At 41.6% G+C, this 27500-nt stretch overlaps 2 protein-coding genes across 7 annotated transcripts in view; both read left to right on the top strand.

Annotated features, from left to right (window-relative positions):
* Positions 1 to 27500, top strand: part of LOC310715427 (protein kinase C beta type-like) — a 155600-nt gene that overhangs the window by 23796 nt on the left and 104304 nt on the right. The window lies entirely within an intron of this gene.
* The window catches only part of grin2ab (glutamate receptor, ionotropic, N-methyl D-aspartate 2A, b), an 83735-nt gene that overhangs the window by 5086 nt on the left and 51149 nt on the right, over positions 1 to 27500 (top strand). The window contains exons 1-4 of one of the 6 annotated variants that reach the window (XM_083521828.1): positions 3311 to 3814; positions 3895 to 4343; positions 6936 to 7011; positions 14207 to 14605. In XM_083521828.1, the coding sequence (XP_083377954.1) occupies positions 14225 to 14605 (381 nt within the window). In that variant the 5' untranslated portion in view covers positions 3311 to 3814; positions 3895 to 4343; positions 6936 to 7011; positions 14207 to 14224. Of the gene's footprint in view, positions 1 to 3310; positions 4344 to 6935; positions 7012 to 14206; positions 14606 to 27500 lie in introns of those variants that run through there. The other 5 variants (XM_083521826.1, XM_083521823.1, XM_083521827.1 and 2 more) reach the window with 5 other exon arrangements.

The following is a 27500-nucleotide window of genomic DNA, read 5'->3' as shown; positions in this document are numbered from 1 at the left end:
CATTTCGACTTCATTCAGTGAAACTCTTTTGTAAACATTAAGACTTCACCGTTACTGCCATGGTGGCCATTTTGGTTTTAGTCAAAACACTGTTTCTGGTGTGAATTCGTTCATTAGAAAACTACAGAATTTGTTTTGGATTTGATTTTAAACTTTCCGAGTTTTAAAACGAGTTTGTCTTCTATTCTATTTATTTTTTACATTGACAGGTTTGTAAAAACCAGACTGCCACATTGAAACAGCTGAGTCAGGAAGTAAAACGTTCAGCGTTGCTATAGGTTCAAAAGATTATTTGTCTCATTCTTCATTTTTGAACCTCACACTCGGAGGAGGAGGAGAATGTAGAGGAAGAGGAAACGTTTATAGGCAGCATTTGTGTTCCGCAGAGATAAAGACTTTCCAATTTGAACGGAAGCTTAAGGTCAGCTATCTTCTAACACACCTTATCTTGGTCAAATTTGAAGTCGGCATTGCATGTGTCCTTCCGAGTAAAAGCAATTTGATAAGCGCTCGCTCAGGAAAGGTTTGGAAACTGACTGCACTGGTGTTCTAATGATGGAACTTCATACAGATAAAGATTAACAAATGCAACATAACTCATAAACTAGGATCATTATTTTAATACATCATAATTAACTCTATTGGTCAAGTAGGTGGAATTCCTGGAATATCGAACTTACACTATTTGGACAAAAGTTTGTGGGTACCTGAGTATAAGTTTGCAATCTTTTTAAACATCATATTTCACATTAATCTCCATGTGGAGTTTTGTGAGATTTCAAATGGTGTTGGTAAAGTCAGGTAGGTGAGATGAGGAGGCCTGGGGTGGAGTCAGCATTTGCATTAATTACAGGTTTGGGTCTCCTAGTTCAAGTGAAGGGAAATTCTCATGCTACTGCATCCAAAAATGTCCTACAGAATATTGTGCTAACAGTTTTGCGAAGATTCACATTAGGCTGGAAAAATCAGGCATTCCGAAACTTTTTGCTGTATCTGACTTTGCTCAGCCAGATTTGCTTTAGCGAGGACATTAGTAAGGTTGCTAATTGTGCATTCAGCGTTGTCTCCTTCACTGGTAATAAACGACTCCATTGTTGTGCATCTATTGACCTTCTTGTTGTTAAGGCTCACAGGAGGATTAACTGGCTGTGCTGAGTGCTTGCTGATTTCATTCGCACTTTACTTTCTGAGCAGACTGACACAGAGGCAGAGTGACTGCCCTGGGGGGCGTGTCCACAAAATGACTGGCAAAGTGCTCATACAAGCACAAACAAACATCATAAGCATAGAAATCGCTGACGCGCTGGATGATGTCTCATTTAAACATGTACTGATATAAATAATACATCTTAAAATGATGTTAAAGAGTAAAAAAAAAAAATATGAAAAAAACATCCATTAAAAAAATGTATGAAATTAAACAACTATTGCACTGTTATTACACAGACTTTTTCACATTAATCCCAGAGAATTATTTTTATTATCAATATTCTGATTGTGTATATAAACTCTTTTTGTAAGGCAGCGTAACGTGATCAGTTCAAACTGCAGATTAGATTTTACCAGGATTCTAAACAAAATAAGTTAAAACATATACGTCTTTTTTGCGTTTTCTCATCAGCCTAGCTTTGTGGAGTTCTTTGAGTAAGTTCTGGATGACAGCTTTCTCTAGGCTCAGACTCAGTTCTGCCATATTCTTTCCATTTTTATACACATGATGTCAGATCTAATCCGGTCCAAACTTTAGCGGACGGATGAAGGAGAACCAGATCCAGCGTCAGTCCGGGCCAGGCTGCGGGAACAGTGGACGTAGATCAACATTTTTAATGAACTCGAATGATTTGAAGTGTAGGATATGCATTCATTAGCTCTAAGGTTTCTGTAATGTATTGTGTTTGTGCACTGATTTTATACTTTAAGAAATACGCATGAGCATTATGCCGAGATCTCCGTCTGACTTTTATGAGCGAGCTTCGCTCAGACTGACATCAAACATCTCCCTGTGGAAACTCGCTGTGCTTCACTGGATCACGGTCACATTCATGGCTGCATGAGTCACCGACACCACTTTCAGCACCATGGACAGTCTCTTTGTGTTTGTTTTGGGCTTGGGGTGTTCAGGAGTTCACAAATCCTTTCCAAAAAAACCTGGAAAACTTTCCATTATAATCTCAGATGAAAAAACTGTGCCAAGCTGTGAGTTTCCTTCTGAGAGAAAAATGAGACAGTTCCATGCATAAAGAACCCATCTCATAGACGGTCCACATCAACTATAAATGGATCAAAAGTTTAACGAGGTGTTCTCAAACGAAGAAAACTACAGCTCAAGCCATCTCGTAGAATTCTACTGAGGAAAAATCTGGCCATGTTCTATATCTAAACGGTGCAAACTACAAGTGGGTGATTTGTGATCTGTGTGAACCGACTCTAAACACCAGGAACACAAATGTTTATCTTTTCTTATACTTAATGAACAAATACTTCCTGATCATAGACAAACAAATAAATAAACAACCAGACCAACAAAATTGTTTACCAATCCTGATGAACAAACAAATAAATACAATTTAAACTCCGCTCAAATCCCCTTAGTGAAATTACTAAATAAAAAAGAAATATTTAAAATATTAATATTTAACACAAACATATAAGCAGATAAATAAAAAACACCCCTGTACTGTTTCTCATTAGCTTCTCCTGAGCGACTGCAGCTGCTGTAGCGTAAGTGGAAACAGGAACTCTTTCTTTTTTGTAACATAATTAAATGTAACTAAAAAGAATGTGAGCGTTCTGACACTTATTATTTAATTAATATCAGATTGTTGAGTTTTTGTGTTAGGAGAGAAATAAACCCCAGCAGGGTGCGCTGTAAGGGGAAAATAACCAGCGAAACCCCGCCTCCTGTCAGTCATCATCACACCACATGTTTGTTGACTTGAAGTGTGTGTGTGTGTGTGTGTGTGTGTGTGTGTGTGTGTGTGTATTCTGGGGATTGATCCCAGTTGACATCTGATTACACATTAAAGTCCTGTGCATATGATTGAGGGCTTTATGCAGATCCACAGACAGATGGACGTGACTTTATTTACAGAATCCAGCATTCACGTGTTATTAGTTATACACGTCGCCATTAAACTCTCATGCTGTTAGTAAAGCTGATTTCTGACTGGAGGGTTTGCATGTAGGAGACCCTGTGAGGAAGATCCTCTAACCTGAGATACGCTGTGTTTAATGAGCCGCAGTTGAGCTGCTGCAGCAACACATCCGTGATAACGTGAGCGGCACGTGAGAATGGGGGACGGAGAAGGACGCTTGTGGAGTGTTTCTGTCTGGTGTTCAACTCAAATACAGAATATAGAAGGTCAACTGATGATCTGATCAGGGTAATGATCTAATGCACAGGGAAGGATGGATGGATGGATGGATGGATGGATGGATGATAAGAAGATAACATGACAGAAACAGAGAAAGATACAGACAAACACAATCACTGATGTATGAAGCGGATTAGCTCGCGCGCAGTAAGCCTGAAATTACAATAGGCGGGAAAGTTAAAGCGGTTTGACGCGTACCGAAGGCGCTCGCGCTCTGTATATATATTAATATAACGCTTCATAGGCGGCACGCGCTTCCACACCCCGGTCTGTATGTGTCTGTATGGTTTAATTATTTTTCCACCTGTAACCGCACGCGCGCCGGTGTAAGAGGCTGAGCCGTAAAATCCGGCGCGCGTGGGAGGCACTGCGTCCAGGCGCGTAGACGCGGTCGAGACCAGAACCGTAATCCGTGTCTTCGTCTGTAGCGGAGCGCGCGCGCGACCTGTCCAACTGTCTGGAATTAATTTTTTTTTTTTTCTTCTTACGTGTGAATTCGTCGCTGTCGTGTGCGTGCAAGCGCGCGCGCGTGTGTGTTTGTGTCCTCCACTCCCGAGAAGAGAGAGAGAGAGAGAGAGAGAGAGAGAGAGAGAGAGAGAGAAGGAAGGAAGGAAGGATGGATGAGATGTTGACGGAATATCCACGTTAGAAGACCGGGAACGGCAGCACGCGCGCGGACCTGTTCCACCGGCTCCACTGCGGAACGATGCGCACGAGACTCTGAAATAAATGAATCCCCGGATCTGTTTGTACTTTTGGTGCTGAAATTAAGCGACTGTGCGGTTCCGGTGTTTCCTCCCACACACTTTAGAAATGATCAAGGTAAGCGCGAGGACACCGGTGGATCTCCGCCGCTTCGACTCCTCAACTTGAACGGATTTAACGAGGGGGAAAAAAACCTCCAGCATGACCCGGGGAGAGAAATAATCACGCCATTAGAATGCTGGAGATGTGTGAAGAGGGCATCGGGTAAGTCGGGCGCTTTTTTCTTTCTTTTATTTTGTGGCTGAAATTCGTTGTAATTGTCGGTTAGTTTGTTTAATTATTTATATATTTATTACAATTAGTATATACTGTTTATATAATCGTGCGCTCGTGAACTTCTCTCGGTGTAGCGTTGGCGCTGGAGAGAACGCGTGAATCGCCGGTTTATCGGCGTCACCCTGGTTTTCTCCCCCTGTTCCATACACATAAATATGTTCGTTTTGTCCGAGCGTTGATGCGCAACACCTGCTGCGCGAGCGCCCTACATAGACAGCGCGGCGCGTGAGGGGAATACCACACAAGCGCGCGCGCACACGGACACGCATGCACATACGCGCAAGCACGCGCATCCACACACAATCACACACACGCACACACACCGGCGGTTCAGTTTTAAATATCGCGGCGCCTCGTTCGCGTCTGGGTTTTCTCTCCCCTGCACCTGCAGGAAGATCTCAGTCAGCACCTCATTGACCGTTTTCTGGTCCAGGCTGAGATCTCGGCCCATTTGCACGGAGTAAGAGGAGGTGTGTGTGTGTGTGTGTGTGTGTGTGTGTGTGTCCTGTTCCACATGCTGAGAAATGAAACAAAACACACACCTGAGACACATTGGCCTTTTATAGGGGGTCTGAAATACTGTTAGATCCTGCTTGAGAAACTTCACACACGGCTAAAACATGTCCAGAAACTACACACACACACACACAAACACACACCAAGGTTTTCCTTAACGACACCTTCACGACTCAACGACCTCACGACAGGTCGCGTCCGATTGCCGTAAGTTTGGTGCTGAATAGAGGTGAATGTCGGTGGTGTTCAGCAGGGGGCGCCGTGAGGACGTTCATGAAGTAGAGCGATCTGCTGCTCGGGGTGGGTTTTTTGGGGCGCAGTCACGTTGGCGAAACACATTTTAAACCTTTCAACAGGCTTAGTTCTAAAACAAACAAACAAAACAAAAAAAGGTTATTTTTTCTGTGATGATGGTGTGTTAACCGAGTGTGTGTGTGTGTGTGCGCGCGCGCGTGTGTGTGTGCGTGTGCGCGCGCGTGTGCGCGCGGGCATCAGTTTGATGCAAAAACACATTCACATCCATAAAGAATTGTGAAGGCCCAAAGTACGTACACACACACACACACACACACACACTCACACTCAATAGGTTGTTTAACACACCATCATTGACCTCCTTAATCTTTCTCCATCTAGTCCTTCAGGTGAGCACGGTGCGGATCAGAACCATCATTATTTCATCTTGCGGTTTCATCAATTACATGAATTTATGTAAATTATTAAAGCCCTTTTTTATTATTATTTTTTATACATTTTTATGATTTTTTTTGATGGATGTTTCACTGATTGGACTGGAACGGTTCTGTAGTAGACCAGAAGGTTTTGGGGGTAAAAAAAAAAAAAAACTGTGAGAAAATACAAATGTGTGAAGGTGTAATCACTGCGAGTTCAAGCCCTACCCAGACCGGCTCTTTTTTTTTTTTTTTGTCTAGACGTGTGTAATGTAATTATTACCAGAGTATCTCCGGGATTGCAGTCTAAACTCATCACGTCAGTCATTTTTATGGACTGCGTGTCCACACGTCTAGGAAGATCTATAAAACGAGCAGTAGCAATAACCCCAGGTAATATATATCCCGTCTGAAGCGACATGTCAGGGAAGATTATCTTATAGCCTGTGGGTAAAGAGGTTTTGCACTTTTTTCCCTCAGAAGAAAAAAAAATGCTGGCTTGTTTTTGGCGTCTCTCCGTTGGAGACCAAAACGGGTTTTTAAAACTCGGAGCAATAAAATATTTCAAAGGTCACAATAGTTTTGCTTTTTCAGGAACTGCTACATTATAAATTCCTGGCTTGGACACGTGGCAGCTAATTGTGGCTGTGATTTAAACTCATGACCTTCTGATCCAAAGTCCAATGCCTTAACCACCTTCCCATTTAGGCACATTACATTCACATTTATGGCATTTAGCAGGTGCTTTTATCCATAGTGACTTACATTCATCTGATTTGTACAACTGAGCACTTGTGGGTTAAGGGCCCTGCTCAGGGGCCCGTAAGTGGCAGCTTGGTGGTGGTGCTAGGATTTGAACTTATGACAATCCTATGTAAAATTCAATGCCTAAGTGTGCATGAAAAGTCGTTTTGTACTCCTTTTTTGGTGGGTCCTCAGTGGTTAAGGCATATTAGCCTTTGGATCAAAAGATCATGAGATCAAATCCCAGCACCACCACCAGGCTGCCAGTTCACATAAATGCAAAGCAAACTGTTTGGGTTTATATGAAGTTTAGATATAACCAGTGCAAACGGGAAGCGTAGATAGGCAGGATCCTGTTTTTGAATAAATTGAGCTCCTCCATGCAGCTTTGACACGTGTCCGGAATAACGTGTGAATTCCAAAATATCCCTTTTTCTATTCGTCTTATCTGCTTCCCCCCAAATCCCACCACTGAACGCTCGAATGCTCGAACGCTAGCGAACTGACAGGCATCGTGATTGAGAGACCTGTGGGTTCTACTCGGATGAATGTTGGTGGTGTGAATAGTTTTTTTCTACTTTTCTAACAGAGTCCTGGTGCCACAAAGAGCCCGGAGTTTCTCCTCCGAGCGGATATTTTACTGACAGCAGCATTCAAATGTTACAGTAAGTGTTCTTAGTGTTTCCATTCTCCCCCTTCCATCTCAACGGCGTGCTGTCGCTCCAGGAAAAACGCTTGGCAAACACATCCACGTGCACATGCAAGCTAGAAAAAGATTTCTCCACGAGCCTGTTAAACAAGCCGACGAGATCACACGCAGACGGTGCGACGACCTTATTACTGCCGCCAAGGTCGTGCATCTTTCCCTCACCACTGCACCTTAATTTCAGACCTCGTGATTTTAGAAGGTAATGATTTGTTCCGCTGTGGAGGACGTGATGAGATAAGGGCCAGATTCCGTGACGATAACACGCACGTGTGCGCTGCGTGACGGATTAGACCACGAAGATCCTCCGTCTTTGAGGAAAACGACCGCATTCAGAAATCAGCTCATGATGAAAAACAGCTTGGAAAAACACACATTGTCTTTGAAGTCAGCTGGAGGTGAAGAGATGTTTTCCTGAACGTTTGGTTGCTACTGCAACCGGATTTAAATCCATCCTCTGAATTTGGTGTCGTCCTACAAACGTCCTCTGATTGATGGATTTGAAAACTTGTAATTCTATGAGAACGTTCATGTGAACAAAGTGTGTGAGGAGCATGTGATGAGGAAATAATGAGCGTGTGATGGTGTGAAAAGTATATGACGAGCGTGTGATGAGCGTGTGTTGAGCTTATGATGAGCCTGTGACGAGCGTGTAGAGAATATATGACGAGCGAGTGATGAGTGTATGATGGGGATATAATGAGCGAGTGATGAGCGTATGATGAGTATATTATGAGCGAGTGATGAGCGTATGATGAGTGTATGATGAGGATATGATGAGTGAGTGATGAGCATATGATGAGCTTGTGTTGAGCGTGTGATGAGCATGTGACGAGCTTGTGTTAAGTGTGTTGAGAGTATGATGAGTATATGACGAGCCTGTGACGAGCATTTGATGAGCGTGTGTTGAGCATATGATGAGCGTGAGACGAGGGTGTGTTGAGTGTATGATGAGTATATGATAAGCTTGTGTTGAGCATGTGACGAGCTTGTGTTAAGTGTGTTGAGTGTATGATGAGCGCATGACGAACGTGTGACGAGCGTTTGATGAGTGTGTGTTGAGCATATTATGAGTATATGATGAGCTTGTGTTGAGCGTGTGACGAGCGTGTTGAGTGTATGATGAGCGCATGACGAACGTGTGACGAGCGTTTGATGAGCGTGTGTTGTGCATATGATGAGTGTGTGACGAGGTTGTGTTGAGAGTGTGATGAGCGAGTAATGAGTGAATAATGAGTATATGATGAGTATATGACAAGCGTGCAGAGAATATATGACTAGCGAGTGATGAGCGTATGATGAGCATATGATGAGCGAGTGATGAGTGAATGATGAGGATATGATGAGTGAGTGATGAGCGTAATATGAGTATATGACAAGCGAGTAATGAGTGTATGATGGGGATATAATGAGCGAGTGATGAGCGAGTGATGAGCGTATGATGAGTATATTATGAGCGAGTGATGAGCGTATGATGAGTGTATGATGAGGATATGATGAGTGAGTGATGAGCGTATGATGAGTATATGACAAGCGAGTAATGAGCGTATGATGAGCGAGTGATGAGTGTGTGATGAGCGAGTGATGAGTGTGTGATGAGCGAGTGATCAGCGTATGATGAGCGTATGATGAGGATATGATGAGCGAGTGATGAGTGTATGATGAGTATATGATGAGTGTATGATGAGCGTATGATAGGGATATGATGAGGATATGATGAGCCTATGATGAGTATATGATGAGCGAGTGATGAGGATATGATGAGCGAGTGATGAGCGTATGATGAGGATATGATGAGCGAGTGATGAGTGTATGATGAGTATATGATGAGCGTATGATAGGGATATGATGAGGATATGATGAGTATATGATGAGCGAGTGATGAGCGTATGATGAGGATATGATGAGCGAGTGATGAGCGTATGATGAGGATATAATGAGCGAGGGATGAGCGTATGATGAGTGAGTGATGAGCGTGTGTTGAGCATATGATGAGTATATGATGAGCTTGTGTTGAGCGTGTGACGAGCGTGTTGAGTGTATGATGAGCGCATGACGAACGTGTGACGAGCGTTTGATGAGCGTGTGTTGTGCATATGATGAGCGTGTGACGAGGTTGTGTTGAGAGTGTGATGAGCGAGTAATGAGTGAATGAGTATATGATGAGTATATGACAAGCGTGCAGAGAATATATGACTAGCGAGTGATGAGCGTATGATGAGTATATGATGAGCGAGTGATGAGCGTAATATGAGTATATGACAAGCGAGTAATGAGTGTATGATGAGGATATAATGAGCGAGTGATGAGCGTATGATGAGTATATTATGAGCGAGTGATGAGCGTATGATGAGTGTATGATGAGGATATGATGAGTGAGTGATGAGCGTATGATGAGTATATGACAAGCGAGTAATGAGCGTATGATGAGTGAGTGATGAGCGTATGATGAGCGAGTGATCAGCGTATGATGAGTGTATGATGAGGATATGATCAGCGTATGATGAGCGTATGATGAGGATATGATGAGCGAGTGATGAGCGTATGATGAGCGTATGATAGGGATATGATGAGGATATGATGAGCCTATGATGAGTATATGATGAGCGAGTGATGAGGATTTGATGAGCGAGTGATGAGCGTATGATGAGGATATGATGAGCGAGTGATGAGCGTATGATGAGGATATGATGAGCGAGTGATGAGCGTATGATGAGCGTATGATGAGCGAGGGATGAGCGTGTGATGAGTTAGTGATGAGTGTATGATGAGGATATGATGAGCGAGTGATGAGCGTATGATAAGCGAGTGATGAGCGTATGATGAGGATATGATGAGCGAGTGATGAGCGTATGATGAGGATATGTATATGAGTATAAGTATTATTATTATTTTTATTTATTTATTTTTTTACAATGAGGTTGAGCTGCGTAAAGCTTTGACCTTGTGCAGTGCTAAAAACAATATTTAAACAGAAGGTCAGTGAGGCTGCTCATCTCAGCGGAGACGTTTGGTAAATTCTCTGCTGCCAGTGAGAGATTCCGGTTCTGAATTATGAAACACAGACTTCACAAAAGGTCACCAGAACGGCAAGGTACGCCGAGAGTGGAGCTCTGGATCTTCTCCCACATGAACGCTCACACACACGTTTACTCACAGCTTTCTGCTGCAGTGCTCAAATACTAATGCATGAGGGGGAAAAACTTTGTGTGTGTGTGAATATGAAAGACTGGTGTTTCTGAAACCAGGAATCCTGACTGCAGGTGTTGAGGGTAAACACTCAACATGGTTCAGCTTAACTGCGTGCTGTGAACTACAATCTCACACATTTTAAGCAATTACTCTCATTTACGGATGCACCCAAAAACACCACACACACACACACACACACACACACACACACACACACACACACACACACACAGATTAAAACAACGTGTGATGCAGAGTTTGCATAAGCGCTGAAAGCACCTCCAGGCTTGCCCCAGGGCGCGGCTCTGATTGCTCTCGATCCGCGCCTAATTAAAGACGTTAGCTTGGCCAGATAAACCAGAACGGAACGGTTCATAGCAAAGAGATTGCAGACGCATGTCTCCAAACTTCCGCTGCATCCACTGAGGCACGGAGACCTTTTAAACCCCAATAAATAACCACAGAAGAAACCAATTAAGCAATTACTCTGATTGACGTTAATGAGCGAGACGAGTGTGTTTTTATTTTTATTTTTTTTCCACACTGTTTCGCTGTTTGCCAGAAGGTAGAATCAGGTCCTAATGATCTCTCGCCACAGAACTGTAGAAAACGTATTCAGGGTGGGAATCTTGCAGCCTGTTTAGGATTCAGTTCACAGTGAGCTGATGGGTAATTGTTGCTGCTGCTGGGGCGCATCCTGATAAGTCATTAGTCTCATGAAGGGATGTGTACTTTACTGAGGTCAGTGACAGCTCAGCAGTTAGTGAGGGGATAAAAGTACCAGGAGTGCCACTGAATGGCCTTCAGAAGGCTCTTAACCTTCAGCTCAGGGCCTGAACGGGACTCGGCCAAACCTGCGATAATGGCATTTAAGCGTATTTATAGAGTTTCCGAACAAAAAAAGGTGAAAAACTCCACATTGCAAAAACAAAGTGGTGTTACACAATGATGAACTGAACAACATGTGGTGACAGGAAAATCACATCCCATTTCAAAGTCATCTACATTAAAGTGATGTGAAGTTACAGTCAAACAAAATACACATACATTATATGGACTAAAGTATTTGGACACCTGTTCTTTTCTGCCATATGTGATTCTTCTCCAAACTGTTACCACAAAGCTGGTGGCACACAACTGTATCGGACGGATGTGGTATAATATAAGATTTAGCATTTCCTAGAATTTGGAAACCCAAACCTGTTCCAGCGTGGCAGTGCCCCTGTGCACAAGATTTGGAGAGGAAGCTCTTGAGTGGCCTTTTGTATCAACCCTGCTGAACACCTTTGGGATGAATGTGAATGCTGACTGCACCCCAGGTCTCCTCACCTTCTCACCTACATCACTACCTGACTTTACTAACACCTTTGTGGCTGATGGACACGAATGCCAACAAGCACACGCCAAAATCTTCCCAGAAGAGTGGAGGGAATTCTAAGTGTAAATTGAGACTATTCTAGTAATTTGATGCTCAAAAGCATTTATGACCAGATGTCCGCAAACATTTGGCAATATTGTGTTTAAATACAAGCGATGTGATGCTAAATTCTCAACTGTGATTGGTCAGAAGTTGTTGATTAGTTCTTTATAACAGCAGCGCTGACAGTAGTTCAGGTTCATATCAATGCACTAGTTCGAAGACCTAATTGTTTCCATAGGAACGCCTCATTCAGAGGGACTGAACTGATAAAAATCTGACCTATCAGATTAAAATTCCTGTAATATTAATTATATATATATATAAAATATACGATGACAATAGCGATATGACAAAATTGTAAAAGTATTCTGAGCAGCGAGAAGCAGCAGTGTATATATACAGGTGCATCTCAATAAATGAGAATATCATTAAAAAGGTGATTTATTGTTTTGTTTTAATATAAAATTTGAAACTCGTATATTATAAAGATTCATCACACACAGACTGAGATTTTTTTAAAGTGTTTTTCTTTCAGTTTTGATGATTTTGGCTTACAGCTAATGAAAACCCAAACAATCTCAAACAATTTGAATATATAATTATTAGTAATCCACCAATCAAAACAACATTTTAGTGAATTGTTGTCCTTCTGGAAAGTATGATAATGTACTGTATATGTACTCAATACTTGGTAGGGGTGTGTGTGTGTGTGTGTGTGTGTGTGTGTGTGTGTGTGTGTGTATATATAAACATGAATGTGATACAGGTGTTTGTGAACAGATGTTCATGTAACATTCATGAAAGGAGTCTCCAGTATCAGTGCTCTATAAGATTTTTATATTAATAATTTTATATTTTTGTTCATTAAAAAAAAGCCTAAAGAGCGTTTCTAGCTGCTGTAACGTAAATGTACGCCTGAAGCTACAATATGCTTTTTTTATGTCCTTTCCAGCAATAGTGACAGAAAAACTTCTGACCCAGATTGTGGACATACAGGTGATGGATTTATCCACTTATTAACGAAGAGGTTCAATTATTCAGCAGTTTCAGATGTTAGTTCTATTTCTAGTGCCTTTAATGCCCGTCTCTGGAGCAGGATGTAGTTATATAAAGTTTCGCACACACTTTCATGACTAAATCTTGTACCGAGATGACAAAGAATTGGCAATCGTGGTTGAATATTGTAGTGCTGTGAAATCTCACAGCTTTCAGGCTGGACACTGAATTGGGTTCTGAACTGGTTCTGATTAGGTGTGTGTATTCTACAGAGGAGGAACTCTGAGTTTACGTTATGAAACGTTAATGAACGGAAAGTATTTTCTTTTTTCCAAGTTTTTCTGTCGTGCATTATGCCTTTTGAGAAATCTATAGTTTTACTTCAGTGGATTTTTTAATTACTTTTTCTGCTCATTTGTACTCAATAATTACTGGTTTTTTTTGTTTTAATCTAATCACTATTTTGAAGTCTCTCAGTGCTGAACACAGTCAGATACTTTCACTGGCAGCACTTCAGGAATTAAACCCTTCATCAGCTGTGACTCGGTTATGATGCGTTACTCTGATGTGTGCGGTGCCACGAGTAATTACTGCGCTTCACTACACTGCTACTCCAGACATATGGAATCTTTAAAGCAAAGACTTTAGCCAGATCCCACTATATACTATTTGACACTTGTCAGTGAAGAGGGCTGTTAAAATTCCCTCGGACTAGCCCGAGCTAACGTAATCATCTTAATTAGTGGAAAGTGAACCGCTGTCCCATTAAAGAGTTTAGGCTAATTAAAAACTAGCAGCTCTGTGTAATGGATATGATGATAAAAGTGCATCAGGCATCAATAGAGGCTTTTAGACACTTTTAACTTTCTGTCGATGTGCACCGTTTAATGTCATTAAAAAGAAGCCGAGGCATAAAAAGTGTTTGATACATTAACACTTTACTGCACCATCATTCTCTCCTTAAATATTAATGTCACACTCAGAGGTTATCTAGCCATCTTTAAATCCATCTAGACATTCCATCCATCCATTTCTCAGTCAGTCAAGAACCAGACAGACATATACGCCAATCATCCAGACATTCTTTCATCCATCTATCCATCTATCTGTTCAGGGAAGTCAACCTGATGGATGGATGATATCAAACCCTTCTTGCCGATGAGCCAGCCATAACATAATAACACTTTACACTAATCGAGATCAATACTGTAGTTTGCAAAATCTTTATCCGTCCATCCATCCATTCATACCTCTGTCAAATAATAACAAATGTTATACATCACTGTGATTAAACTGCAATAAATGTTTAATTTCACAATTTACCATCTATCCATTTATCTATCCATCCATCCATCCATCCATCCATCCGGTCAGTCAGCCGGGCATTTATATTTCAGATGTTGTACTTTTTTACTTGACTGTAATAAAAGTGCATGAATACACTGTAATGTCACATTGTAAGTATGTATTAATGTGGTTCTATTCAGGCCTCCATGCAGGACTTACTGTGTGTGTATGTATAATGTCCTCCATTCTCTTTTGGCAGGGGCTGAAGCCGAGAACCATGGGAGTCACAGTACACCTGGCACTGATGACCTGGGCTCTGCTGGGCTGGTCTCAGGCAGCTGAGAGTGCACCCTCTCTGAGTGTGGCGGTGATCCTGGGCGAGACCCGCGGTGTCCCAGAGCGGGCATTGCGCCCAGCACCAGGTGTTGGAGCACCGCTGGACATCAGTGTTCTCGCAGTGCAGGTGAACCACACAGACCCAGGCAGCATGCTTACCCACCTGTGCCAGCTCATGGCACGCCAGCGATTGCACGGCCTTGTGTATGGAGACGGAACTGACCAGGAAGCTATTGCCCAGATGCTGGACTTTGTCTCCTCCCAGACTGCCATGCCCATTCTGGGTGTCCATGGAGGTGCAGCCATGACCATGGCTGAGAAGGTACGTTGTCCTATAGTTCAGTTTCTGGCTGTGAAATCCCCCTCTTTCAGATTGTACTGAAAGCCATGTCTGTTACAAAGGCCAGCAATGGCCACATGTCCATGTGCTGTGGGTTCTTCTAAACAATATGCCTTCCAATTTCTGCCAATGGCCACTATAGGAAAGTCACTAGAATTATGAACCTGTGAAATAGGATCATTGGCATGAACAGAGTTCATTTCTGTGTTTTATGCACAAAGGTGTTTTTTTGTGGTACATTTCCTAGAAACCGAGGCTGAAAAAGTGACACAGAAATCACAGGTGTTTCTTTCTGGCCATCGGTTTCGGGGGGTGGTGCCAGCTACCCTAGTGTTCGTCTGGCCTAGTTTCTAACTGGCCCATAAGATCCAATATTTTATCATATCTGACACACATCTGATATTAACACCAGCGAGTGAAGAAAGAATAGAAATCCTGGCTATTTTTTAAGTCACGTTCTAGGCCTGTAACTTTTGTGACATTTAACTAGACACTGTTTCAGATCTCTGACAGATACCCAGCGTTGGTGATGCCATCTGTGCCAAACACTGTGTCAGGTTGCCAGTGCGACGTCCTGCTGCCTGTCAGCTTCCTGTTCTTTCGTCTGCTTGTTGCAAGTTGGCTTTGGCAACAAGTTGTTGCAGGAAATTTAGTTGCTCTACGTGTGTGTGTGTGTGTGTGTGTGTGTGTGTGTGTGTGTGGAAGGGAGGGGGGTATGATGGAATAGCAGTGTAAAAGCTTGACAGTCTTAGAGGTAGACATGTCAGAGAAAAGTTGAGCCAAGGTTGGAAGATAATTCTGTTAGTGTTGGAAATTCCTCATTATAAAGCTTAAAGTTCTCTGTGATACCTGGTTTAGCGATGAGAGTCATCAAGTTGCAGGGTCATCAATCAAGTCAAATCAAAAAGCTTTCCTTGTCATTTTAACCATCTATAGCTGACGCAGTACACAGACAGAGATATGACACCAGAACAGAGAGCTAAGGACTAAAGTAAGTTGTTCTCCCACATAATGTGCATCGTGTGGAAACAGTGAAAGTCTAAAGGCAGTGCAGGACAGATACTTTTAAGAGTACGTGTAAAACGTTATACACCTCTGTATAGCAGCAGTTAGTGGCAGTTCGGCATATAGAGTCCTAAACCTGATCTTGTAGTAGATGTGTTCACCTGCCTTCACTTTATTTATTTCACATTGTTTCAAAATCTAGATTTATTTCCTTTTCCATTGTTCTGTTCTTGATTATTGAATCTTTTTGATGTTGCGTTCCCGCTTATTCGATGCAAACATTGATTATGATTGGCGGATTACGTTTAATAAAGCACACATGATAAAAATGAGGACACGCTCACCACACATTACAATTAAACAACCATCTGATAGACACACACGGGGAAAGAAATATTATCAGCCTTCAAATTTTCATTCTCACTTCCCGGTTTAATCCGTGAGGTGATGAAAGAAACATGATGAAAACAGAATGTCTGAAAATGAATAAATCGAGATGCATTCGACTACGTCTACACTATTCTGGAAGACGTTTTTGTAGAGAAACCTGTCCACATTATCATGTTCAATCGTTTCGCAAAAGTTGCTGATCCACACTGTAATGCGCTTCAACCTGCATCACTGGTTTTGATTTACTTTTTACTTGAAACATTGTGGCAATGACTGAAAATGTGTCTCCTTTACAGACGCTTCGGTTTTCACACACTGTCCACAGCATGACGTGAAAACTGCGTTTTAAAATCTATCCACTTTGCAGTTCTGATTAACACTGTCTCAGGCCAAAAACAGAGAAAATCCAAATGTATTTTAAAATTTTCAAACCAAAATGTATGAATGTGGTTGTGGCGCTTATTCCACTTCACTTTCAGAACAGGTTTGTGGTGTATAAAATGATATGCTCTCATGAAACAAACCAAAACCATCAAAATTCAACATCATCTGTATATTGTAATGGTGCACTTTACTGTTGATAGTTTTTTATCCAGACAAGCAAGCGAAGGAAATGTATGCAGCTGATCATCACAGAGGTTAGCCGAACGCCCCTCATATTCCTTTCATATTGAATCACTAATGTAACATAGATAGAACATAATATCATTCCATGAGTACATCAGCGTCGTTCCAGCTGCATTGTCACTGGGTTTCATCAGCTGCTTAACTGGAACTGACTTCAAACGAACACTAATGCGGTCATTTTACCCGAACGGCTTCTTTTAAACGTTGATGAAAAAGCCTCCATGTGCTCGGAACTCATAACCACTTTGCAGCCAGCTTTTATAACGCCATGAATTCGGCTTTTGCCGGTTTTCATTTTACGCCGCCAAATGCGTTAGCTGTAAATTCATTTCGGTGCATCGTGCGATGACAAAGCGATCCCTTACGCCTCGTAGGGTGTGTGATATTTTATCCCCTCTGATTGTAATTTGAGCATGAATGTTTGCAATGCTGGATATATATGCGAAGGCGTATATAATTCATGTGGGCCCTGATTTATTTATTCGCTCATTTGCCTAAAACGACCTCCTCTATCATCGCTCGGGCGCGTAAGGACCGTGTTTTAGCGGAGTCACGAGAATCATAATCAAACTAAGAGGTGCTCCAAGACGCATCGGTGCAACTGGAAACGTTCAGCGACGTTCCTGCGAGCGAACGCTCCCTGCCTTCATTGTGCAGATGAGTCACTTCTTTTTTTTTTTTTTTATACAAAACACAAAAGAAGTGCACGTAATCCTTTGCCTACTGAAGCTCACGTGAACTGTTTGAGTGAGCGTGCAGATGTTCGCTGCTGGCTTTTCTAACGCACTGGAAAATACTGGTGTTTTTTCAGAGTTGGCTTGCAGATCAGATCTTGAACGCTGCATGAAAAAATGTCCGCGTTCTGAAGTCTCTAACGCAGATGACATCATGCGCCATTTGCATATTCATGGAAAACTCATGCATGTCGTCTTTTGCACATTAAGAACTGGTGCATGGAGAAGAAGATATTCTTAAGATATTTGGACTGAAAATGTGTTCTATTTATAATAGAAAGCAGTAAGTCATCTTTGGGCTTGAAATGGCAAACTACATAAAACTACATAAAATTGAGGTAGTGGTGTGGAGGTGCTCGGAAATAAACCTTACAGAAGTGGCTAATAAGGGAATAACTCTCAAACCATAAAGAGAACTTCTAATGAGGAACTGTGTACAGAACCTGATGATCAGTGATTAGCCATGGGAAACAATTTCAACAGTGGTGATTAGTGATTGGCTGTTTGGAACAGTGGGGATTAGTAATTGGCTGTTTGGAACAGTGGGGATTAGTGATTGGCTGTTTGGAACAGTGGGGATTAGTAATTGGCTGTTTGGAACAGTGGGGATTAGTGATTGGCTGTTTGGAACAGTGGGGATTAGTAATTGGCTGTTTGGAACAGTGGGGATTAGTAATTGGCTGTTTGGAACAGTGGGGATTGGTGATTGGCTGTTTGGAACAGTGGGGATTGGTGATTGGCTGTTTGGAACAGTGGGGATTGGTGATTGGCTGTTTGGAACAGTGGGGATTGGTGATTGGCTGTTTGGAACAGTGGGGATTGGTGATTGGCTGTTTGGAACAGTGGGGATTGGTGATTGGCTGTTTGGAACAGTGGGGATTGGTGATTGGCTGTTTGGAACAGTGGGGATTGGTGATTGGCTGTTTGGAACAGTGGGGATTGGTGATTGGCTGTTTGGAACAGTGGGGATTGGTGATTGGCTGTTTGGAACAGTGGGGATTGGTGATTGGCTGTTTGGAACAGTGGGGATCGGTGATTGGCTGTTTGGAACAGTGGGGATCAGTGATTGGCTGTTTGGAACAGTGGGGATCAGTGATTGGCTGTTTGGAACAGTGGGGATCAGTGATTGGCTGTTTGGAACAGTGGGGATCAGTGATTGGCTGTTTGGAACAGTGGGGATTAGTGATTGGCTGTTTGGAACAGTGGGGATTAGTGATTGGCTGTTTGGTGATCAGTTTAACTAGTCATTAAGTTTTCAGCATGGAGAAAAGAGTTATGGGCTCATTAGGATCCTTATTATGCTGTTTTAATAATTTCTATAAACATAATTTCTTAGTTGTTTTTTTTATTGCAAATCACAGCCCCTTGTAAACCTGTGATGTCCTGGTGAAAGACTTTAAACAGTTTTTAAAGAGCAGTTTAAATCTGGTTGAAAAATATTCCCATAGTTTCCATATGTGAATAATTTAGTGTTTCATTAAAAGATTTAGATAAATCTTTCCTCACATTCCACAGTTATTTTTTCTTTTGTAATGATTTTGCCAAATAAAATGTGAAAGTGATGATTCGTGTCTGTTTCTAGCAAACGGTTAGCCATCAGGTTTTATTTAAGACTGGGTGGATAACAGTCATACATCACAGGCTCATTGGACACAAACATTCAAACTCTTACAAATTCATTTCAAAATATATATCCACATAGAATCAGTATAATCTCTCTGTCCCAACAAAAAAAACCCTCAAGAAATATATTAAATAATCATTATTATTCACAAAAATATAAATGTTACATGCAAGTGTCTTAAAAATAAATACAGTTTAAAATTTGACCTTTAAATGTTCTTTCGGCTGCTCTTTTTAGGGGGCGCCACAGCGAATCAGCCGTCCCTATACTACTCTGTCCTCTACATCTGCCTCTTTAAAACCAACTACCTCCTTTACCACATCCATAAACCACCTACTTAATCTTCCTCTTTTCCTCCTTCCTGGTGGTTTCATCTGCAGCATTCTTCTACTGATATACCCCATGTTCCTCCTCTGCACATGTCTAAACCATCTCAGTCTCTCCTCCCTCACCTTGTCTCCAAAACGTCCTGCATCTAATAAACTCATTTCTAATCCTGTCCATCGTCGTCACTTCCAACGAACATCTCAACATCTTCAGCTCTGCTACCTCCAGCTCCACCTCCTGTCTTTTACTCAATACCACTGTCTCTAATCCATACAACATCTCAGGTCTCACCACAGTCCTATAAACTTTCCCTTTCACTCTCACAGATACTCTTCTATCACAAATCACTCCTGCTATCACTCTTCTCCACCCACTCCACCCTGCCTGCACTCTTTTCTTCACTTCTCTAACACACTCTCCATTACTTTGCACTGTTGACCCCAGGTACCTGAACTCCTCCACCTTCTCCACTTCTTTTTAATAAATTTTATGTCTCTGGATAGTGACATTGATTTTTATTAGCATTACTTTAATCCCGTTCCACATTTTGTCTACATTTGCTGTTATAATGAGCTCCATCTTTCTGGGAAGATGTTCCACTAGATTTTGTGGAGATTCAAGGGTGTTAGTAAAGTCAGGTACTGATGTAGGCAAGAAAGCTTTGGGTGCAGTCAATGTTCACATTCAGCAGGAGCTCTACCCCACACTTCCCACCCATGGAAAGCAGATCTTCATCGAGCTGAATTTGTGCACCAGGCTGGAACAGATTTTGGGTTTTTTAGTTTAAGTGATGGGAAACGTTCATGTTATTGCATCCAATGACGTCCAATATAATACCGTGCCTCTGAGTTTGGGTAAGAACCACACATGGCTGGAGAAGTCCGGTGTCCCAATACTTTTGGCTGAAGTTTATAGTGTACCGTTGAACACGTTTGTTATAAAATTAGCCACAAGCTATTACCTTTTAACTATTTGTTTTGTATTGACTTTCTCAGGCATGTAATTAGCTGCTTTTCCATAATCAATGTGTCCTTGCTAGATGTTTCTCCTACACTATTGCAGCAAGTAAATGGTGGTATAAGAACCCTGTAAAATGTCTTCATGTCCTGACAAAGACTAAGCTCTACCTACTTTCTTAGTGCCACATACACCAAATGCTTCTATGAGTACTAAGTGTTTTCCTGCTCATCTCGTAAATTGATATTGATGCACAAGATGAAGAGCTTTCGATCCCTCACTGTTGTCTCGGTTTGATATCTTAGCACAGAATCTGATGCTCTGCAGTACGTGTGGCTCTTTGTTGGCCAGGCAATCTCCCGAAAACTGCAGTTTTACATTTCTGATCTGACAACATAGAAAATTAGAAACATAGAGCCCATTTGGATCTCGTACAGTACATGCAAAGACCATCTACTAGGTTATCTGTTTTACTAAAACAGTTAATTTCCACCTAATCTACATGTCTCTAGCATCCATGTCCACCAGGAATTTCTCTGCAAAGTTTGCGTCTCAAAGCGCTTCGTTCTGTGTTTGTAAGTAATTTCGCCTCTCAGTACTTTCAGCCCATCCTGTCTGTGAAGTATTGCAGTTCCTCTCACTGCAGGATCCCAAGTACTGTCTCTAAAGAATTTCACACATTCTATCTCTCTGAAGGATCTCAGATGCTCTCTCTCTCTAAAGAATTACAGACGATCTTTCGTTCGAAAGCTATTCAGATATTTAAGCCTATAAAAGTGTTGCAGACACTCTGTCTCTTAAAAAGATCCCAGATGCTCTATTATTCTGAAAGACTGCAGATGATCCACCCCAGAAAAAGGTCACACATGCTCTATCTCTGTAAAGGATCACAGATGCTCTATTACTCTGTAATCGATCACAGATGCTCCATTCTTCTATAAAGGATCACATCTATCTGTCTGTCTGTCTGTCTGTCTGTCTGTCTGTCTGTCTGTCTGTCTGTCTATCTATCTATCTATCTATCTATCTATCTATCTATCTATCTCTCTCTCTCTCTCTCTCTCTCTCTCTCTCTCTCTCTCTCTCTCTCTCTCTATCTATCTATCTATCTATCTATCTATCTATCTATCTATCTATCTATCTATCTATCTATCTATCTATCTATCTAATCATGGTGGTGTATGTAGTGATGGTCCAGGTGTATTAGAAGCAGTATGACAGCATACAGTATGACTTGTTTACACTGCTACACATAAAGATCTAATTTGGAGTAAAAGTAGCCAATGAATGTAGATACAAGGCCACATATCCATACAGCAATAAATGGGTAGGTTATTTTTTTATTCAAAAGGATTGGTTCAAGTCATTGCAGGAAGCCAACGTTATTTTATGACTGGCAAGAGAACTAAAGCTTTATTGTCAACAAAAGTCTTTATACAGTTGGGCTTAAAAACCTGTACAACACTTAACTAGCTTTTTCTAAGTGGGCTTTCACCAAGTGGGCTGGTGAGAACATGTAGATTCATCTACTCCACACTGACTCTTAATCTAAGGGGGAATGTTTTAGGCTTTTTTGTTACCAATACATTTCAGGTGGGTGTCTGAAAATTCTCAAATGCATCAAAAAAATATCTAGGCTTAAATAAATAAATAAATAAATAAATAAATAAAGCTGAATTAATAACAATTTGGCATAAAAAAAAATCCTGACCTTTCAGCTTTTCTCCAGTTCAGTAACAATTGTAATACAAAAGCAACTCACCAGGTCTGGAGATGTTGATGCACCTTGACAATAGTCTGGAGATTTTATCTGCTATAACACACCTATTAAGCCTGTTGTTTACCTGATGAGTTGAAATCAGGCATGTTTGAGAAGAGAGATTACTGAACGTGACTGAATCAGGTGCTGCATTACCTTTGGATTTTTGCTCTGATTTTAGGAAACTATTTGTAGTAAAGCTGTAATGTTAAGCATAGATATTTTGTATGTCAAGAGATCACACAGGATTTGGATGCTAATGAAAGATAAATAGATGATAATGAGCAAACAATTGTGAGAGAAGCAAACTCTATGGGGATGAAAACCAGACCAGGTCAGGAGATCAAGTACACTAGCCTGGGGCAAACTCAGGCTGTACAGGACAAAGTCAAACGCTAAATGTCCATGTTAGGAATCATCATAGCAAGATTTTGCACCAAACAGGAGAACCTGCAGGTATCTGTGTGTGAGTGTGTGATTAGTTATCAAAAGTCCCTTAAGGATTCCACACCCAGGACCATTTCTGGAGCTAATAATCTCAAGCATTTGTCTAAACTGTGGCTTGATTGCACAATTCCTCACGTCTTGTTTGTTCATGCAGGCTTGCAAAATGGTACCAATCCATTTGATTCATCTGCTTGCTCTTTTTTATATATATATATATATATATTTCTTTTTATTTTTTATGTATCACCAACACTCAAAGAAGATCTGAGCTTTTTTATTTTGCTGCACAGCATGTCATCAAACAGAAATACCTGTAAATGAGGAGCTGTTCTCTTGTTACAGGATTTATTTCCACCCTGAAGATCGACAGGAGACATGCATTTTTCCTCAATGTTCTCGTGGTGTATCAAAACAAATCAGCGACCACTTAGATGTTTTTTAATAACACGATTAATAAATGACAAAGTCTGCTTAATGACAAAGTCAGGAGAAGGAGAATTACGCTCCATGTATTTCGGGTTTTAATGAATCCCTGACATAACAGTAATCCAACTTCAGAGTCAACAACCAAGCAGGAAGCCATGGCACTGAGAATCCAGCATCAAACAATCACCCCATCAAACCAAAAGCACATCCCAAAATGCAATTACAAAAACAAGAAAGTCAATAACAATAACAGGAAAAGGATAAGAGCTTACTGAATGACATGATTTAACAAGAAAACAGGAAGAGACTGAGCATAAGTATGAGCTCAAAGGAAAACTCCCAGTCTTGATGTTCTGGGAGAAGTTCCTGACCTGGTGTTACCGATTGTAACTGTTTTGGAAGTCCTCCAAATGTCCATCTGTAGGGCTTACACATCATATTTCTTCTGGTCTCTGTGATTAACAACCTCCTGGAAGCTCAAGTCTGATGAGTGCATGAGTACACAAGGGCCAGTAGATGTTTGCATTTTACTGTATTCATGATGGATCATTTAAAAATTAAAATTGGGTAAGGTTAAGTCGAGAGAAATTGTCGATACTCTATTACTAACCGCTAAATATCAGCAGTGGGATACTAACACAACTTTTATAGCTGTAGTATGGGATTAAATATCGAGCTAGCTGTTGGTTCTTCAATAAACGTCTGAAAAAACATGTGCATTAGATGCTTAGGTATGTGTAGATATTTTGGTATGAAGACAACTGTAGCGTTTGCCGCCCATTTGATCCACGCTCAGCTGTCTTTATCGAGTGTCTGAACCGTTTACACAGCAGGAGGTTGTCATATCGCCCCTTCTTCCCCTCACGGCTCACTAAGTGCTTCAACACTGAATCACAAGATTCCACACACCGAGAACCAGCAGTGTCCAGATTAATCTCCTAACACACACACACACACACACACACACACACACACACACACACACAGACACGGGGAAAATTTTACAGTTATTTATAATTAAAAATCAAAATGGCCACTAGGGGTTGTGCAGAAAGAAGAAAACTCAAAAGAAAGAACATAACTGCTTCTGATGTGGATAACAGAATATCCAATTATTTCAAGATCATTCATAACACTTTGCTTAAAATAGATAAGTGTTAGAGCCACATTCAGACTTGAGTTGCAGACTGACCAATGTAATTTAACAATATTTAATACAATATAAAGGAACACTGCAATGTCCTGAAACGTAACGGAAAACACTGCAATGTCCTGAAACGTAACGGAAAACACTGCGATGCACTCAAACGTAACGGAAAACACTGCAATGCACTCAAACGTAACGGAAAACACTACGATGTACCGAAACGTAACGGAAAACACTGCGATGCACTCAAATGTAACGGAAAACACTGCGATGCACTCAAACGTAACGGAAAACACTGCGATGCACTCAAACGTAACGGAAAACACTGCGATGCACTCAAACGTAACGGAAAACACGGCGATGCACTCAAACGTAACGGAAAACACGGCGATGCACTCAAACGTAACGGAAAACACTGCGATGCACTCAAACGTAACGGAAAACACGGCGATGCACTCAAACGTAACGGAAAACACGGCGATGCACTCAAACGTAACGGAAAACACGGCGATGCACTCAAACGTAACGGAAAACACGGCGATGCACTCAAACGTAACGGAAAACACGGCGATGCACTCAAACGTAACGGAAAACACTGCGATGCACTCAAACGTAACGGAAAACACTGCGATGCACTCAAACGTAACGGAAAACACTGCGATGCACTCAAACGTAACGGAAAACACTGCGATGCACTCAAACGTAACGGAAAACACTGCGATGCACTCAAACGAAACGGAAAACACTGCGATGCACTCAAACGAAACGGAAAACACGAATGACGCATAACAGAGATCACAGCTAGATTTAGGACTGCCGTATAAAGACCTAACCTCGCACTATCACAGTGTCCTGTCACAGCTGATGTTACAGAGGCAGATTTACTACATGAGCTGCAGTTTGTCACATACTTGAGTAACAATACGGTGTGTTTGCCGCTGCACCACTCAGAGGTCGTATTTACTGTTTCTTTATTAGAACTCCATAAGAAGCTCACACATTCTTTTCACAGGTCGAAAAACTTTGTGCTAAGGATGAGATTATGTGTTTCGCTGGGAATATAGAAATCATATACACATCATGTTTCATTCATCACGAAGAGTAAAGTGCAGGAAAGCAGTAATACATGCGCATAGCTGTAACCTGGTTTAGTAATTACAGTGTGCTAGCGCTTGGGGGAGAGGCGTCACATCCCGCCTTTAACTTCCCCACATTAAAAATGAAATGATGGATGTTTTACTGGCTGCTCTTAATACCCGAATGTTCAGTTAACAAACTTACGCAACCGTGTGTGTGTGTGTGTGTGTGTGTGTGTGTGTGTGTGTGTGTGTGTGTGTGTGTGTGTGAGAAAATTCTGGCCGCTCATGAGTCATTGTACTTCCCACCACGGAGCAACTAAAGCCAGTCATCCACATTTTATAAGTCACATTGTGAAATTTTTATGGGAGGCTGTGAAGAATGTCTGTTTAAACAGCTGAGAGTTGACCTCCATTCCCTCTCTCTATCTATCTCTCTGTCTCTCTCTCTCTTTTTCGTCTGTCCTGCATGTTTTTCCACCACTACACTCCTCGTCTACTGGAGGAAGATCTGGAAAACTCTGAAAATCTTTATAAAGAATAGAGAAGCAAAGGCCCTTCTTTACTGCTGCCATATGGGAGAAGAAGAACTCGCAGGGGAGCACACACATACACACACGCGTACACACACACACACACGTACACACACGCGGACACACACGCGGACACACACGCGGACACACGCGCACACACACGCGTACACACGCGTACACACACACACGTACACACATACACACACACACGCATACACACGCGGACACACGCGGACACACGCGTACACACACGCGTACACACACACACGTACACAAACACACATAAAGTAAAGCAGGTCTCCTGCGTGTTCAGATTTTTACTCCCGGAGGAGAGACGAATGTTTCACATAGATATGCGAAAAAAGAAAGAGGGAGGGAGGGAGGGAGAGAGAGAGAGAGAGAGAGAGAGAGAGAGAGAGAGAGTAGAAGATCATGAAAGGATTCAAACTACAGAGTTGAGCAGCAAGGCGGGTTTCTGGCCTGTCGAATCTGCTTTTATTCATTTGTTAAAGAAAGAAGGAGAGACGGAGGGAGAGATGAAGAGGGGAAAGAGATATAAACCCAAACACTGATGTGAAATGAATAAATAACACACTCACTCATTTACACTGTGCACATTTACACACACACACACACACAGATGTAATGACGTGGTTTTGTGGAATTCTGTTGCGAACACGTGAACGGATTTTATTTACATTGTGTTAAATTTCGGTTCTGAATCCGAAACCCATCAGGTAGCAGGTGATTTTACCACTGCAGCTTCCACCAGAATCACCATGTAAGGAAATGATTGTGTACTAGTGATGAGAAGATCCAATCATTTTAGTGACTCGATTCTTTGAATCTCGTTCATCAAAATGAAGAAATCTTTTTTTGAATCATTTTGTTTATTCGATCAGAAATACAGTTTCAGTCATGAAAACATGACAAATGATAATAAACAGAACGAGTAGCTTCTCTCATATCTTCTGCTCCATGTCATTGGTCATTGTCTTTTGTCCTCTAACTCCCATAATTGACTCTCAAGGATTGAACCAAAAAACTCTGATCTTTTGCATTGTGTAAAATCTATGGGAGTCACGTGATAAAAGATGGAACTACTCTGACCAGAAGAGTTGAGAGAACATCATCTTTGAGACGACTCGTTCTTCTGAACCACATTAAAGACTCGTTCAAAACGAAGAATCGCTCGCTATTGTGTCGGACGTCCTTGGATGCGGTGCGGTGAAATTTTCCCTTCACTTGAACTTGGAGACCCAAACCTGTTCCAGCATGACAATGCCCCTGTGCACAAAGCCTGCTAGATATCTTCACAAAAGAGTGAAGCACGTAGCAATCTTATGGTCAGGTGTCCACAAACTGCCTTTAAGCAAAAACATTTAAGCAAATCGAGTTTATTTCAAAGTTCTGGCACTTGATCTCTGATTCGGAGCAGTGGAATTCCAGCTGTAACAAGTCGTAGATAAAATGTGGAATGAAAATGAAGCATTATTTTAATTCTTCCAGTCGGTTTCACTCTGCAAACATCAACAACACCTTCAACTCCTCAACACTGCGGCGTGATCGTGGTAGAAGTTCCTCGGCTACTTGCGCGCCTCTTTACTCGTCTTGTCCCCTTTCTACAGTATTTACACAATGTACAGTATTTATATTTAGACACGAAGGACAGATCTGATTTATTCGTCCGGCCGACACAAAACCCCCTCGAAATATATCCCCAACTTTCTCTCATCAACGTTTGCTGAAACTTTTTCTATCTTGTTTTTTTTTTTAATTAGCCCCAAATGAGTCCCTGCAAAAAGTAATCTGATTTTGAATTAGA

Source organism: Silurus aristotelis, assembly GCF_946808225.1.
Source record: "Silurus aristotelis genome assembly, chromosome: 20".
In the NCBI taxonomy this organism is placed as follows: domain Eukaryota; kingdom Metazoa; phylum Chordata; class Actinopteri; order Siluriformes; family Siluridae; genus Silurus; species Silurus aristotelis.
Note: the sequence above shows the minus strand (reverse complement) of the source record. Positions and strands in the feature narration are given on the sequence as shown.